This window comes from Neolamprologus brichardi, chromosome 15 (assembly GCF_056152115.1).
Source record: "Neolamprologus brichardi isolate AB-2024 chromosome 15, ASM5615211v1, whole genome shotgun sequence".
In the NCBI taxonomy this organism is placed as follows: Eukaryota; Metazoa; Chordata; class Actinopteri; order Cichliformes; family Cichlidae; genus Neolamprologus; species Neolamprologus brichardi.
The window spans coordinates 31,554,203-31,572,715 of record NC_142118.1 but is presented as its reverse complement, the minus strand read 5'-3'; the positions used below and the strand labels follow the sequence as shown (position 1 = coordinate 31,572,715).

General features: G+C 37.8%; 1 protein-coding gene across 1 annotated transcript in view; it reads right to left on the bottom strand.

The window, feature by feature from the left end:
* Positions 1–2,145: 2,145 nt before the first annotated feature.
* Positions 2,146–18,513, bottom strand: part of ube2j1 (ubiquitin-conjugating enzyme E2, J1) — a 29,644-nt gene continuing 13,276 nt past the window's right edge. Inside the window, exons 5-8 of the mRNA XM_006796287.2 lie at positions 18,351–18,456; positions 11,709–11,838; positions 11,041–11,160; positions 2,146–3,408 (exon numbers count right to left, since the gene is read on the bottom strand). Of these exons, the coding sequence (XP_006796350.1) occupies positions 3,133–3,408; positions 11,041–11,160; positions 11,709–11,838; positions 18,351–18,456 (632 nt within the window). The 3' untranslated portion in view covers positions 2,146–3,132. The remainder of the gene's footprint in view (positions 3,409–11,040; positions 11,161–11,708; positions 11,839–18,350; positions 18,457–18,513) is intronic.

The following is an 18,513-nucleotide window of genomic DNA, read 5'->3' as shown; positions in this document are numbered from 1 at the left end:
CTTTAATTTTTTCTGTGTAAAAATAGTGTTCATAAAATAAAAAATCAAATAAAGCATTTAGTCATGTTGCACTGATCAAACAACTTTTTTGTCCTGAAGGCCCTGATTCGTTTTTATCAAAATCTTGCAATTTGAGCATGCAGAGCCTGAAAAGCAAGATAATATGCCCAAAGGAAACTGTAACAAGTTTAACAGGCAGTGAAACAATGAGAGAGCATCTATTGATTGTCAGACATTCTGGGATCCAGGCCCTGCACACAACTGCAAGAGGTCACCTTGATGCATGCTCGATCATTCAGGTAAGAAAATCCCAAAAGGTTGATTCTGTTCATCTGGACATAGCGTTTTCAGTGGGAGCAACTTTTCATCCAAGTGATTTCTTCAGTCTCAGCTACTGCAGGTTTCCCCAACCTTATAAACAATACATTTGCACAATAACTGAAACTAGCCCCCTGATGAACAATGGGCTGTGAGGGGCTAAATAAGGTAATAAATAAGGATAAGACAGAATAAAATTCACATTCCTTCATCTGAAATTGATTTATTTTCTGTTTATATCCAAGTACACGAGCTATGGGAATAAAGACAGAAGAGACTGTCATAAAGAAATTCTGACAAAATGCATACTGATAAAAAAAAAAAAATCTTGATTGTCTACATGTAATACCTGGACATATGCAGGTATCCGATGCTGCTTGAAGAAGAAAAAGACTACAGAGGCAAATTTGTTCCGTAGACTGTTGCAACTTCCTTTGACCTATCTGTATGCAGCCAAGACATTCTACGTATCAGAAAGCTGTCACCTTCGATGTGCAAAGAATACATTTAAATTGCTTCCATGTTCCTCTGAGTCTCATGAGACTGATAAAATTTTAAATCTAAGTTGAATCAAAAAGGGTAAATACTAAATGCTTGAGACAGTTTCTGAGTCTAAAAACTGGGAAAAATAACTTCAGAGAATGCAAGGCAAACAAAAAATGAATGCAAAGACATGTGATATGAACACCATGAAACAGCTGGGGTGACAGAAGTACCGAAGGAGGAAAGATACCGAAACAAATGGAATTACAAATCCACAGAAAAGCGAGTTTGTGTTGGAAACAAAGTGTGATGTTGGTGTGATAGGTGAAGAGTCCAGGCAGTTATACTTGTGTTGGAAGTAAGCACTTGGTTACACGTTTGGCAGACGTTTATGAAGACACGGTCTTGTTTGAGCAAGTAATCCTTAAAATGACATCACCAATAAACATTGCTATGGTAATAAGATTTCAGAGCTGTCTGCCCTGATCATGTTCTTCAGTAAACATGCATTTAGCTGATACTGGATCAGTCACACAGGATTGCTAGGAAGCTTTACACTCCAGGCTCTATTTTGGTGGCAGCACAACATATAACAAATGCTTCAGCACAAAGCAGGTAGTGTTCTGATGGAAATGTGTCTTAAATGTTTCTGTGTACAAGACATTAGACACTTCAGCCACTAAAAGACCTTTGACCCCTTAACATCTAGTATATCATATTTCCCAGATTGTTCTACAAATTTTCAAACAATTATTTTAGGCTTTAAAGGGTTAAAGTTTAGAGGAAAAGAAAGCATAATCCTAAACCTCACTTTGAAAGAATTCATAAATTTTTAACCCCATTTCCAAAAAAGTAACAATTAATTTAAACTCTATATTTAAATGAAAATAGTACAAAGACAACATCCAATGATGACAGTGAAGAAACATAACACTCGAGGCTTTTACTATGGAGCTATAGTGCTATGACAACTTGTGAAGAATGTGGTTTACCATTGTTGTGCTGAATAATTAATATTGCGATTGACTTAAAATACTTACTGAAAGCAAGTGTTGCTAATTTCTACACATGCCTTCACCAATTCTAGTGCACGTTACCAAAATCCTGTGCACTAGTGTGCAATACAAGCACAAGTTCCTCTGCCTTTAGCCTTTAGTTATATACCTGAACTTTTACTGCAGATATCCTTTCTAATATCTACTATTTGGTTGTTTTGTTTAGTATTTTCTTGCTGGAATATGCAATGCCTTAGCTAAGGGTTATCATCTTATCAGTAGCACAAGTTGCTAACAAAATCTTTAGATGCACTGATAATTCAGTATTAATTGGATCTTCACAGACAACTTTGTATAAGCTGAGTATAAATTTATTGTATTTGGGGGAAATCAAGAAAAAAATCTCAGTTTAAACATTTTAAATACTCTTTTTGTATTCTTTTCAAATAAATACACAGACAAAAATGACAGTGATTATAGCACAGGATATCGGTACAGGTATCAGTAAAAGACACTATACCTATAAAGGAATAGACTGCGTTATAGTCCACTCTTTTTAACATAAAGCTCTGTTGTACTGTATTTAGATTAATTTATTAAATTTAGTTTTTTAATATTTGTCTTGGTCCTTGTTTGAACTACTGATGTTTTACAGTGTACAGAAAGCTTCTACATCAGTCTATTAAATCCCCACAGTCACCTAAAAGTAGCAGGACACACAGTGATGCAGCTGCAGCTTCTGCTATTCAGATTGGTCTGAATGCCCCCGTGCAATTAAAACAATTGTCCACATTAACTTTGTGCTCGTTGTTAGCCTTAAACCATTAAAACAGAGCCCTGTGCACTGTGACCAAGCTGACCTTGCAGGAAGATAAAACACATGATAAAGTCATAATAGCACATGTAATTTGTGCAGATGCTTTCTTGATCAAATAATTAGTATGAGACAACAACTGCCCCTGATCCTATGTTGTTGTCAATTTACGTTACTCTGTTATTTCAATAATGGAAACAGTCAGCAGCTGTAAGATAGACAATTTCTATGCAAGGGGACATGTTGTGTGTTTGGTTTAACAGGTCACAAACAATGAAGTTTCCCATTCACAAAAATTCAAGATGCTCTGGAAAGTAAAATTCACATTAAATTAAAGACACCCTGGAGGTGTTCTAGCGATTAGAGGAATGAAAGTTCCCCCTAAGTGGAGGCTGAACCCTCTGTGGACAGGCAGGGAGGACAGCTGTAGTCACTGTTAGCCACTGCCTCACATCTGGTTCTGCTTTAGCTAATTAAAGTTCTCTGGAGTTGGTAGTACGAGCGGTTGACTCAGGAGGAAGGTCACAAATCATAGTCAAACTTGTACTCATGTGCAAGGTAGATCCTGCGGAAGATGAGTGCAGCCAAAGCCAGAGTGAGCACCACAATGAGAACTGCAGAGCCTGTGTGGCTTTCATCCTGAGGCTGATGAACTGGTGTGAAAACTGCTCTGCTGGCTGCTGACTCTCTTTGGGTCTGTTGGGCGCGACGTTGCCTGGGGCTGAGAGGACGATCTGAACTTGTGGAGGTTGTCGGTGTCTGAAGTGCTTCCGCTCTTGTGGACTGAGAAGCCTCTACCTGTGGAAGAGGATCTCAGTGTAAGCATCACTAAGACAAGGACATTAGTCATCTCATTAGTTACATTTCTGGCTCTTTGGCTGTTTCCTCAGTAAATGTCTGAAACTCACTTATTTTATAGACCTTTTCTACTAAGCTTTTAAGCTTTTGTTCTTCTGTCTTTAAAATGCTTTGAACCACTTTTAGGAGCTAAATTTTGCCTGTCCTTTAGGTCAAGCAGCTTTGGTCGGTCGCAGCAGCAGACTACAATGTCAGAAATGAGTGTTTGAAATAACACACTAAGGACAGTACAGTGACACAGTAGTTAGCACTATCGCCTCACAGCAAGAAGGGTTTGAATGGGTTGAAATACACTGGCCACGGGCTTTTTCTCTGAGACATGCAGCCAATAAGGTGAATCTAAATTGGTGTGAATGTGAGTGCGAATGGTTGTCTGTCTTTCTGTGTTGGCCTTGACAAAGACTGGTGACCTGGTTGATCTGTTCCGTCCTTCATCCTGTCTTCTTTCTCTCACCCCAGCCGGTCGCGGCAGATGGCCGCCCCTCCCTGAGCCTGGTTCTTGTTACGGATTCAAATATTGGGGATGGATACAAGAGGAAAACCCAAAATAACCACACTGGTCCGGCCGGGTCAAGTCAAACGATGATTTAATGAACACACGCGTGGGAGATGGACACCATACAGCAGACAGCATCAGATCTCAAAATGGTGGAGCCTTGATCAAACTCTTATAGCCTCTAGTGGCCCCCACCTAATCATAAAAGCCTAAACATTCACATTCTTTCTCACACACAGCGCCTAAGCTACGACCTTGGCTCCCTGTTTATCTGCTCCTGCTGAGATGGGGCAGTATGCTCTGTTCTTTTCTAACCAGACAAATGAGACGATGACTTTCTGTGACCAGTATTTCTTATAACTCAGCCGTATAATGCATCATAAAACAATATCATTCATTCACAATAAATCAGCAGTCTAATATAATGCAAATCAGTTTACCAAATGTAATAGTTATCACCTTCTTCTAATTCAGGAGCATAATGCAAACTAAAACTAAATAATAATTCACAATCTTTAATTAGGGGTCTAACATGGCATAAAATAATATTATAATCCGACATTCTGTCGGAGGTTTATTCCTGATAAAAGGGAGTTTTTCCTTCCCACTGTCGCCAAAGTGCTTGCTCATAGGGGGTCATATGATTGTTGGGTTTCTCTCTGTATGTATTATCATAGGGTCTACCTTACAATATAAAGCACCTCAAGGTGACTGTAGTTGTGATTGGCGCTGTATAAATTTACAAGGAGGTTTTAAAATGCTTTCCAGTTAGGGACATGGGAGAGTGCACAGTAGACACCTACACATGTATGCACCTAAACACACACAAATATGACAAAGACCAAAGCAGAAATGTTATTAGTTTACACAGAACTAAAGCAGCTTTAGGTGTGCTGTAATTTCCTGTTAATAACCTAGTGACTTTAATCGCTAAGTTGCTTTATTTTGTACGCACACTTTTTAAGACAGCCAATCACACAGGACAGCAGATGCCATTAAAATGGATTCATGCTGATTATATCAGACAAGGACATCATCACGAAATTTGAACAGCAGGACAGCTTGGGCATGACTGCTGCTTAAATTAATTTATGAGCTTCAAGCTGATTACTGCTATATAGAATTCAGCTGTCTAGCAGAAAGAAAAAATATTAAACTGAGAACAATAACATCTAGAGTTTGGCTACAATGAACACAAAAAATTATCTTCTATTATGGTAAACTAAATATGTACTGATATTATAAATTATAAATTTGTAAAGGAAAAAATTAACAGCATTTTGAAGCAAATCTTAGGTTGTATTGAGTAGAATTGTCGTAGATCAATATACACTAACAGAAAAGTTTTAGAACACGCAATTTTTTTTATTTTGTATTGACAATTACGCAGTTTTAGTGTCTCAATGCACACAGCAAATTCAAAAGTGTTAAATGTTTTGGTGTTAGTAGTCTTAGAGTTAATTTTACTCTAAATAGAGTCACATCCTTTTAATGTAACTCTGAGGTGTAAAATGATAGTAGTTAAAATCGAGTGTTAAAAATGAGTGTTTCTATTTCAAATCTGGAGGTGTTACAATGGAAACATTAACTCTTGACCTCTTAACTCTGAACTCCTACAGGGGCTATGACACTAATAGAGTGAATTCACAGACTCCGCCCCCAGCACCATAGGCTCCAATCAAAGCTGAAGTGAAGCCATTTCAGAACATTTTGCTCTACATATTTGAGTTGTTTGCCATGCTTGGTAAGTCATTTTTTCAAAGATTGTTTCTATTATTATTATTATCTTTTACTTCTGTGGCTCTTTGGAGTTGAGACAAAGCTGTGTTAAAGGCATTAGCCATTTTGCTCGGTGATAGCATAATATTCTGTTTTAGCTAGCTGAAAGGTATTGTTTGCGGGCAAATACCACAGCCTTGTGGCTTGCATGTGAATTTTCAGTCAAATTTTTGGTCAAATACACCTGAAACAATGTCTAGAATGTGAAATGTTGATATAATGGTGCTACTTGAAGCCTGAAAATGATCTCCCAAAAAAAACAAAAACAGCAGTAGCAGATGTCCTGACTGGGTTCTACGTTAGCATTTAGATCCCTCCAGAGTTTTGTGCACACGGTTTAGGTAAAAATGAAAAAGGTTGAGGTTTTACATTTAGTTCAGTATTACCTGTTGCCTGTGTCCTTGTCTTTTGAGAAAATACTTTACACAAGTAATGGCTCAAAAAGGATTCCTTTTTTTTTTTTTTTTTACTGTACTGCAATTGATTTGTGCCATTAATTAGTGTCAGCTAATTTTTATTCAATCTCCACATAGGATATGCTTGTGAAGATGGAATATGGGGGAGAGCAGAAGTGCGTTGAAGTTCCACAAAGTGATGAATGAAGAACATGCATATTGTATTGAAGAAATAAGTGATGAGAATGCTGTTATTTGCATTTACCAGCTCACCTATGTCAGACCTTTTGATAAACAAAATTCTAATGAAAGTGAGAACATGTACACTGTTACATCTTTCAGCAAATGTTTTGAAATTGTGGTGCACAGTTCAGAATAAATGTTTTTCAAAAACCATTGAGTCTTTTTAGTAAATGTTTATTTCCAAAAGAAATTTCTAGAAGTTCAGAACAGTAAAATTCCCACTTTTTAGAATTAATTAGAAGATAACTCTTACATAGTTAAACTAAAATACTCTGAGAGTTAATATATAAACTCTTAACACCAAGTGTTAAATTATCAACTCCAGAAAGATTTGGTGTTTAACACTAAATCAGAGTTAACATACAATTGGAGTTAAATAAGAAATCATGGAATCAATTTATAGACCAAAATGTATTCTAAACTTTTGACTCATCAAAGTAGTCCCCTTTGGGAAGACCTGTGGCATTAAATATGCTTCACAAAGTTCTTCTCATATCTGTTGCTGAAGTTCCCATAAATGTGCGGCACTTGTAGGTTACTTTGCTTTCACTGTTCTGTCCAGTTCATCCCAAACCAGGGTTTAAGTCTGGAGACTGTCCTGGCTACTCCGTGTTTTTAAGCTTACCATCTTGTTCTTGTTTACTGAGGTAGGTCTGACATAGCTTGGACTTATATTCTGGGTCATTATCTCGCTGTGGGATGAAATCCTGATCAACTAAGAACATACCAGAGGGTATTACATGGCGCTGCAGAACGCAGTGGTAGCTGTTTTGGTTCAGGGTGCCTCTCACTCTGAATAAATCACCAACACTGGATCAAGCAAAACAGTCCCAGACATCACACTTCCTCCTCCATGCTGAAACTACATGGTTTAGCAAAAAGGAAATTTTGAAGCGTAATCCTAAATTAGAGATAGTGTCTGTCTCCCGAATCCAAACTGGAAGCTGGTTCCATAGAAGACAGGCCTGAAAACTGAAGGCTCTCCCTCCCATTCTATTTTCAAATACTGTAGGCAAAACAAGTAAGCCTGCAGTGTGAGAGCGAAATGCTCTAGTAGGGTGATATAGTGCTACAAAGGTCATTTAGATAAGATGAGGCCTGATTATTTAAGACCTTGTATGTGAGGAGCAGGATTTTGAATTCAATTCTGGATTTAACAGGGAGCCAATGAAGGGAAGCCAATATAGGAGAAATATGCTCTCTCTTTCTAGTCCCTGTCAGCACTCTTGCTGCAGCATTTTGGATTAACTGAAGACTTTCCAGGGAGTTTTTGGACATCCTGATAATAATGAATTACAGTAGTCCAGCCTGGAAGTAATAAATGCATCAGCTAGTTTTCCAGTGTCACTCTGAGACAGGATATTTCTAATTTTAGAGATGTTGCTCAAATGGAAGAACGCAGTCCTATATATTTGTTTAATATGTGCATTGAAGGACATATTGTAGTCAAAAATCACTCCAAGATTGCTCACAGTGGGCTACTTTCAGTCATTGTTCAAAGGTACTGTAAGGTTGGGGAAACCTGCAGTCAGCTGAGACTAAAGAAGTCACCTGGATGAGTGGCAAAACGTTTCTCCCACTGAATACGCTACATCCAGATGAACAGAATCAAGTTTTAGGGATTTCCTTGCCTGGATGATTGAGCATGCATCAAGATGCTATAGTTAACAGTTTAACTACTGCCAGCTTGAAGACCTGTAGTACGTAGGCAATTAATAGGTTGATTACATTGAAGACTGAAGCACTAATTAATGTTAGATGTCCCTGAGTTAACTCAGAAAGAGCAATTGGAGAAAAAGACTCTAAATGAATATCAGTGGTACTGAAAGTAGTTGTATATAATGTTATCTCTGTGAGATTATTATGAGTCCTTTTTTCTCTAATGGTTACAATTTTATTTGTGAAGAAGTTCATGAAGTCATTACTAGTTGAAGTTAAAGGAATGGTTGATTCAACAGAGCTCTGACTTTTTGTCAGCCTGACTACAGTGCTGAAGAGAAACCTGGGGTTGTTCTTATTTTCTTCAATCAATGATGAATAGTAAGATGTTCTAGCTTTACGGAGGGCTTTCTTATAAAGCAACAAACTATTTCTCCAGGCTAAATGATGATCTGCCAAATTTGTGACACGCCATTTCCTCTCCAGCCTACAAGTCATCACCTTTAAGGTGCGCATTAGAGAGTTATACCAGAGAGTTGAAAGTAGTTTTAATTTGAGGCTCTCTTTTTCACAGGAGCTACAGTATCCAGAGTCGTATGCAGTGAAGAAGTAAAATTATTAACAAGATAATGGACCTCTATTGGACAAGTAACCGCGCTGCATATGGCATTGTAGAAGATAACAGTGGATGAATTTATCCCCACTGCTGTATGATACATTATTATAAATTAAAATGTTATTAGGAAAAAAAAAAATCAGACAAAAGGTTTTCAGGAAATGTTATTAAATACTCAGTTTCTCTGCTATATATCATAAATAGATCTAGAAGTGTGATTAAAGTGGAGAGTGGGTTCTTCTACATTTTGATAAAAGCCAATTGAGTCTAATAATAGAATAAATGTTTTTAGCATCTACATGAATGTTAAAATTACCAACAGTAATTATTTTATCTGAGCCGAGCACTAAATCAGATAACAAGTCTGAGAAATCAGACAGAAACTGTGTAAGGCCCAGGTGGACGATAGATGATCACAAATAAAACTGGTTTTCAACAGGCCTTCAAATATATTAAAATTCTGAGTCTGATTAATAAGCTCAGCCTGTGCTTCGAAGATTCGGAAAATTAGTATAACTCGGAGTTCATTTAAACTAACATAATCCTCCTCGTCTAACCAGGTTTCTGTAAAGCAGAAAAAAATCAATTTGTTATTAAATTTTTAATTAATATAATAATTAATGGCCTGTTTAATAATCCACATTTTTGTTTCAGTCTTTGGTTGAGTCGTGGATACCATGTTGTTCTTTTTTTGTGATTTTTTTAATGTTTAAACAGTTTTTTGCATACTTTTGGCTGGATGCATTGATGATGATCATTTATTATCATCAACAGTATAGAGGCAGTGTGGAATGCCAGCCTGTCTGAGTCTGCAGTTTTAACCCCCCCAATTCTAGCAGCAGATGGTGAGTACTATTTTTGATATGCCCCTCCTTAGTTTATCCTAACACAGCAGCACTGATCTAAGTTGACCCTCCACAGTGCTCCTTCACACTCAGTCTCTGCTTCTGTGGGTAGCAGCTGGCACCAAAATCAATCCTCTTAGGCAACAAAGCTCACCCATATCACAACTTGTGAAGAGAACCCATGGTATCACAGGCTTTAAGCTACCATGACACATCTTCTACAATGTTAAACACGAGTGTTTAAAATGACACACTGGATGGACAGTATAGTGACACAGTGATTAGCACTATAACCTCACAGCAAGAAGTGTTTGAATGGGTTGAAGTTCACTATCTGGCCACGGGCCTTTTCTCAGAGACATGCAGTTAATAGGGAGAATCTAAATTGCCTATAGGTGTAAATGTGAGTGCGCTGTCTTTCTGTGTTGGTCTTGACAAAGACTGGTGATCTATTCAGGGTAGTACCCTGCCTCTCACCTTATAACAGCTGGGACAGCCCCTCCACAATGGATAAGTGGAATATGGATGAATTGCATGGCTAGATTACGTGAAAAACATGAATTATAACCTGACAGCTTTATGTACTGTTTTACGTAAAATGTTAAAAATGGACTGGGCTAAATACAAAAGTTGTTCTTGCAAATATTTGACAATACATTTAACTATGAAACATGAGAATACATTTTAGCCGAAACTGAATTTTAAACTGACATTTTTTTTCCAACTATACTATACTACTACTCTATATCAAATGTTTATATATATTATATTATTTTATATGTGATATGACATACTGGGAGAGATGGCACTGTTTTGTGCTGATGCCACAACCTGTGCTAATAGTGCAAATTATAGACGAAATGCATTTATTAAAACTATGATTTAAAATTTTGTACTTCCTTGGATGATCAACTGCTCCAGAAGACACATGAAAGTTAGCAAATGAATGTAATGTAAAAAATAAAAAAAATGTGGTGCTTGCAACCAGTTTTATGCCGAAAATCTACTTTGTTATGTGTTCAATATAAGTTACAATGGAGTACTCAGGTTAAAAGAATGATACGCTCTGTACAATCCCTATGGTAAATTGTTGTTTCACCTTCAAAGACTCCCAGTCATGGCAGTTTTTGGAATCACCTGCCAACAGTTATGGAAGATTATGGGATCATAATGTAAAGCAATTTAAAGGGTGAAAAAGTCTTCAAAGGGAGTAAGACACTGGACACTGGTTAAAAAAATCTCTTCATTTGGGCAGAGTGGGGCTGAATCTCATGTGAAGAAAACAAATCATCATTGTTTTATTTTTAGCAAGCACATGTCTGTGCTTGTCTGGTGGGAGGAATTAACAACAGGGAGAAGAGACCATTCAGAGGACTCAACTCTGTAAACATCTGGTTTCCTAGCCGACTTTATGCATGTATCACGCATGCAGAATAAAATAAAACAAAACCACTGGGATAGATAACTCTGTAGGTGGTGAGCTGGCTGCAGGTTATGTGCTGTCTTGTGTAAAACAAGAGTGGTAAAAAAAATACCTACCTGTTCGGCCTGGTCTTTTTCAGCTTCTTGGCTTGCAGAGGAGGGTCCCTGGGTGTGAGTTGAAGGTTCACTTTCTCCTCCTTCATTCTCACTAGATTCTCTGGATAAACTGGACTCTGCCTGCATAAACACAGTCAATTTATGTAATCTATACCATGCCTTGCCTTTTGTAATGGGGCCAGACCTCAAATCTATATATTCATCCTACATTCCTCCAGGAGCGGATTTTTAAAGGTCAAGCTCATATTTAATGTTAATTCTCATCCTGCATAGTTGTCAAACAAAAGAAATGTAAAAATAAGGGGCATGCCTATTGAGCTACTGCAATACATTGGTGAGAACTATCTTAATAGGTATTTGCTAAATTATGCACTGACTTTATAATCTTTGTAGTGGGATTATGTTAGCTTCCATTCCAATGTTCAATAATGAACTGTTAACACAATGAACAGTGCTTTTGGCCCATCTGCTCTGTGGTTCTAATAAATAAAGGCTCTGGATATAATCTGTGGAGTTCCAGTATTCTCAATATAATTATGGAAAGTTGTGATAAGAGTTAAACAATTATGATCAAAATCAGCTTTGTTATGAATTGTCATGCACAGAGAAAATATAAAACAAAAGAACTATGAATTTAACCCGCCTCATGTAACAGCCAGAGTTTGTACCTTAAAGTTGATTTGCTGAGCCAGTTCTTTAGCCGTATGGTCTTCAGCACCAGGGTTGCTATTGGGGGTTAGATCCAGGAGGGCAGAGCGCATGGTACAGCCACAGGTCTCACAGCAGAAGTCCTGGGACCTGTCAGAGAACAGGTGGCATGTGGTGATGTCATCTTGCCACAAGGACTTGTTTGAGTTTCACACTTGGAACCTTCTAGATAATGATTGTGAATAAAACTGAATTCACTCCATGACTGCTCAACCTCAAAACGGTACTCTCTATGGGCCCTACATGCCTATACACATGCCCTATGAAATCAGGGTATGCTCCTAATGAGATCACGGATCCTGGGGGATCTCCTCCCAGATCTGGACCAGGGCATAACTGAGCTCCTGGATGGTCTCAGGTGCAACGCGGCAACTTCAGATGGACAACAAAATAATGTCCCAGAGGTGTTCTGTTTGATTTAGGTCACACAAGCATGGGGAAGAGTGAAAAGTATCAATTCCTGGAATAACCATTTTTGCCAAATGAGGCTGGGGATTGAATCCTCTGGATAAACCTAGGATCCATCCAAGGATTTCATCCCGATACCAGCAGCAGTCAGGGCGCTGTTGTCTAGCCTGTGGAAGTCTGTGACCACTGACTCACCACTGTATGGGTCATGGTAGTTAGGGGCAGCTTTGCACGCCTCAAATCAGACAGTTACTAGAACATTGTCTGCTTAACCATTTCCAATTTGCATAAAAATGTTTGGACATATATAATGCATGTTAGGAAAGTTTAGCTTCATAGATAATTCAAGATATATTTTGTTTTTGGAAAAATGGCCCATCGACACACTTTTAAACATTTTTTTTACCTATTGAAATCACATTGCAATATTAAACATGAATATATAAAAAATAAAGGCCTGAAATTTTCACTGGTGTTTCTTACCACCAAAATGAATCAGGTGTGTAATTTTCGATAGATGCATTAAAAATTGTCTCAATATTGGCTCGTAAACATATGAAAAGAAGCCCAGTGCTCCTGCTGGACTATCTGAGGACACACTAATATAAGAAAAGGCAAAAAAAAAACCCAAAACAACTGGCAGCAATTTCTAAATAAACACAGTTCACAATATTGCAAGATAAAACATGTAGAATCCTTTTTACCATGAAATTCCTAGTCACACAAATTAAGAAAATGCCATTTAACTTTCATGCTGGATGTAGCAAATATGACAAGTTGTACCACAAAAACAAAAATAGTTTAAAACCTGAGTCACTACATCTGAAATCACTAAAGTTTTAGAACATTTTCTGTTAAACTATCTTCAATTTGCTAAAATTGTTGTTATCCAAGGTTTGAATATACAGGGTGGGCCATTTATATGGATACACCGTAATAAAATGGGAATGGTTGGTGATATTAAAGTCCTGTTTGTGGCACATTAGTATATGTGAAGGGGCAAGCTCCTCAAGATGGGTGGTGACCATGGTGGCCATTTAGAAGTCGGCCATCTTGGATACAACTTTTGTTTTTTCAATAGGAAGAGGGCCATGTGACACATCAAAGTTATTGGTAATGTCACAAGAAAAACAATGGTATGCTTGGTTTCAACGTAACTTTGGTGAATATGAGCAAAAAGCTGTGTATAGTTATATAGCCAGTGAGCAGCGTTTGGTACAAAGACATAGATTCAGATTTGTTGGATGATGGTCAGAGAATTTGCTGTTCTCAACATGAACAAAGCAAGAGAAACCAGAACCCTCACAGCAGCATATGCAGTGTGGCTCTTTGATGTATGTGCCAAAGAAAAATGTAACACCATGTGGTGCTTCGCCCATTCGGTACCAATTATAAAGTTCTAAAGACTTTTACATTAAGCTGCCCATACTTTTTAGGGCTGTGTATCAATTCCCATCATCCCATACAAACAGACAAAACTCTTGCTTCAAACATCAGTACCGGGATTACACTGTGACTGCAAGTGTGTTTGTAACAGTGACTTTCTATATCGTGTTGACTGCCACAGTGTGTATCGTCAGCTGTAAAATGTTTTTAACATTTACATGCCCCTGTTAAGAGCTTAGAATACTGCGTGCACCTTTAGGCCAACATCTCGGCCCTGACAGCAAGGTTTGGTGTGATATTACTAGGAACACGATCAACAGAGACGCTTAATGCAGTGGAAAAAACATGAGCAGTACAGAAAAAGATGTTTCAGTGGATTTCATTGGATTGTCTTAGAATAGCTAATCATCCCTAGAAGCAACTAATGGCCTCATATTATAGCTGTGAAGCTGTGGAATGACTCATTCTCTCAGGAACAGCACATTATCACTGTAAAGCTCCTCAAGCAAAAGGTGGCATAGATAAATTTGGATACATTATGGTATTAAATGATCCAAATCAGAGTCTTCCTCTGGAAAAAAGTGGTAATTAGATTCTATTCAAGTCAAGTTTAGACGTACAAAGAAAAAGCTTGGCTTATTCGGCATGAGGAATTTTGCACAGCATGTCGAATGTTATTTTTTTTGGCCTCCAGTCATCGCATAACTGGACTATGACATGGTAAATGGGAAGCCTATGTCTCCAAAAGCAGGGACCACATAGGCACAGTGGTTGGTTGATAGTTTTTCATAAAAACTACAGTTGGAACCCTTTCAGACATAAATGTCTATGATCAAGAACACATATGTCGGCTCACAGAGCTGGAAGATCTTATTTGTAAATTCCAAGACATATACTGAGAATAGCAGCAGTTATGTCTGTTACTGGCTTACAAGCGTTGTTTGTCTGTTTGTCAGCAAACAAGTGTTCACAGTTTTCAAGATATAATTTTCTTATTTTTCATTCAATTCAGTTTTATTTATTTAGCACCAGACTGCAACAGTTGCCTCAAGGTGCTTTATATTGCAAGGCGAAGACCCTTCAATAATAAAGAGAAAACAGAAAAAACAACAACAATCAAATGATCCCGTATAAGCAAGCGCTTTGGCCACAGGGGGAAGGAAAAAATTCCTTTTAACAGGAAGAAACCTTCAGCAGAACCAGGCTCAGGAGTGGCGGCCATCTGCAAAGACCGGTTGGGGTTAAGGGGCGGAAGACAGGATAAAGACATTCTCTGGTAGTGAGCCACATATTAATAATAAGTAATAATTAAATGCAGAGAGGTGTATAAAAACATAGTGAGTGAAAAAAGGTTACTGAAGAAGAAACACTCAGTGCAGTGACAGTCCAGTCATCTGATAGGTGAGTCACAGCCCTGTTTAGCCTCCCAGCTTGATCAATTCTTAAAAATGGTTCCCATCCTCTATGGGGTGAATTTCAGCTTCTTTCCTTGGACAGAGGTTTCTAGTTCCAAGATGCAGGACAAAGCGTTATAAAAACACCTTTGTCCCTGTTGTTGTCACTGAACTCAATAAGAATGGTTTTGATTTGATTCATTTTATTTAATTACAAAAAATGTGCATTTGTCAGGTTTTATTAGGTGTGTGTGTTTTGGGAAGGGATACAAAATGCTATTATTTTTCTGTAAAGCAAATTTCCCTATGGGTATAAATAAAGTAACCTTAACCTTGGGTCACCTGATCCAGCCCTAACTATATGCTGTAGCAAAAAGGAAAGTTTGAAGCCCAATCTTAAAAGTAGAGATAGTGTCTGGGGTGATATGGTACTATAAGGTCTCTAAGATAAGATGGGGCCTGATTATTTAAGACCTTGTATGTGAGGAGCAGGATTTTTAGTTTTAACAGAGGATTTAACAGGGAGCCAATATAGGATAAACATGCTCTCTCTTTCTAGTCCCTGTCAGTACTCGCTGCAGTATTTTGGATTAACTGAAAGCTTTTCATCCTGATAATAATGAATTACAGTAGTCCAGCCTAAAAGTAATAAATGCATGAACTAGTTTTTCAGCATCACTCTGAGACAGGACATTACTAATTTTAGAGATATTGTACACATGGAAGAAAGCAGTCCTACATATTTGTTTAATGTGTACATTGAAGGACATATCCTGGTCAAAAATGGCTCCAAGGTGCCTCACAGTGTTACTGGAGGCCAAGGTAATGCCATCCAGAGTAAGAATCTGGTTAGATACCATATTTCTAAGATTTTCAGGGCTGAGTACAATAACCTCAATTTGATCTGAATTTAGAAGCAGAAAATTAAGGGCCATCCAGGTTTTTGTGTCTTTAAGACATTCCTGCAGTTTAACTAATTGGTGTGTGTCATCTGGCTTCAAGGATAGATAAAGTTAGGTGTCATCTGCATAGCAGTGCTGTCAGAGGCTTTAAGATCATTTGTAACCTTGACTAAAGCCGTTTCTGTACTGTGATGTGCTCGGAAACCTGACTGAAACTCTTCAAATAAACCATTGCTCTACAGATGATCTGTTAGCTGTTAGCAATGTTTCCTTGCTATCTGGGTGTTGTACAACTACCCTTTCAAGAATTTTTAAAATAAAAGAAAAGTTGGAGATTGGCAGCAGACAGTTGGGTCAAGTGAAGTCTTTTTAAGTAATGGTTTACCTACTGCCAGTTTGAAGGCCTGTGGAGTACACAGTCGATTAATAGAGATAGGTTGATCATACTGAAGATTGAAACATTAATTAATGATAGGACTTCTCAGAACAATCTTGCAGGACCAATAAGACCTCAAGCCGATGAAATTTTAGTGAAAATTGGTTCATGGTTACACCAAATGTGATCTATAAAAACTTCATACTACTCGCAATTTTTTATGAATCATCTTTAAACAACAATATAACTAGGTCTTGGGGGACAAGAGTACTATGCTAGTTAAGCATTTGACCTTGACCTTCATTGTCCGCGACCATTGTCCATGCTTTTCCTCGTTCCAAAGACACAACTCAAACTCTGATATGACAGAGCTTTCCACTGCACATCAGGCAGGCTCCTTCACTCGCCGTTTTTAAATCTTGTTAAAAACGCATTTTTACTCTCTGGCCTTCGACCTAGTGTGAGATGTTGTTTGCAATCCTAAGTTGGTTTTATGTACTTTATTCTTTAACTTCTACAGCTCTTTACCTTCTGGCCTTTGTTTGTGTTTTATATTTGGTGTTATTGTACCACACTTTTGTCAGCCCTGTTGTTTTTAAAAGTGCTTTATAAATGAAATGCTACAGTGGTATATAAAAGGGAATGTAGAAAGCTGGACAAAACACTTTTTTTGTTTTACCTACAACATCACAATGATGCAAAGTTGTATCATAGTGCTATAAAAATAGGCTGACAACAGCATGTTTTAACAAAAACATCATAAAACAAAGTTTTAGTATAGCTCATTCCCTTCAGGAGGAATTACGCTCTCTGAGTGCTCTTGTTTATCCTTTGATACTTCTTTCACAGCAGTACTGTCCAGCACTACTTTCAAGAAAATACTGGCAGAGGAGTTAGTACTGTGAACTCAAGTTGATAGAACAAGAAAATGAAAGGATCCATCTTGATTCTTTAAACTATAAATAAGATGTTTAATGATGCAATTCCTCTACTGTTCTTGTACTTGACTTTAACCAGTGGTTTGTAACTTGTTCTAAACCCTCTGCATTTACATTTATAAAGGCATCTCTTGACTTAAGACTTTAACAATGGCATCCCTACGTAGGAGAGTTCATTATTTCATTAGATGTCATAAAGGGTTTTTCTGTCTTATGTTATCAGTGACTAAAGTGCAAATCTGAGCTGCTGCTGACTTGTACCCAGATGCCATCTTTATTAGGTATTTGTGATAGATTGGTTTTTGTTTTTGTTCATTGTGTTTGCAGAGATGCCAGTATCTGAACAGGGACTAAATCCAGCAAACATTATGTTAATAACTAGCTGGTTGAAGTTTTAAGGTTTAAGTTTCCTTACTATTTTTCAAATTGTCCTTACATGCAGACTGTCTTTTCACAAAGTGTCTAAAGATCAGATGTTGTCATTTCTGAATATGTAATCAAAATGAGTGTAAATGTGAAGTACTTAAATAGTAATATTTTACATTTTCATTTTAGTGCTGCCTCAGCCACTGTGTGTGTGTGTGTGTGTGTGTGTGTGTGTGTGTAGGTGTGTGTAGGTGTGTGTGTGTGTGTGTGTGTGTGTGTGTTGGGAAGGGGTGGAGGTGCCATCATGGAGACAAGCAGCCTTGTATTCATCACACAGTGTGTTTTCGTATCTATTTCATCTCCATGAACTAATGAAATAACCGGATGATGAAGAACTCATCTGCTAATAGAAGAGCAATTTTAGCTTGATCTTCACCATCGCTGGCTTTGTACCATTTTCTCTGAGGAAAACACAGTGTGATATGAAAATTGAGTGTCTGCTCAGACGTCCTCTGGAGACTGGCAGCACACAGCAACGATGAACTTGTCATCTTTCAATACCAGGACTGGCCTGGAAATGTTCTTTTCAGATTGTGATAGACCAGTAATTAGCAATGAGGCATGTCAACTCAGGCTCAGGTGCTTCTATTACATGTTTGAACGGACTTGGCTGTGTGAATATTATTTTATGAGGATCATATCCACTTCCTGCTTGCCTGCTAATTGAGGTTGTAACATTGTTTCATACAAGAAGATGCAATATGCCATACTCACCTTATTACTATTCTCAACTGGAAAGACTGAAATGATTTTTGTATCTACTAAATCTTACTTTTTGGCAAGGGCTCTCCTCTCTTCAGGAGTATAATCGAGAGATCCAATGGCACCCTCTCCTTTTGTTGGCATGAATCCAATTATAGCTATGAGGGCAGTGCGAACTGGAAGAAAAAAGAGAGAGAGTGTGTAAACAATGAGGAGAAAATAGCAAGTGAATG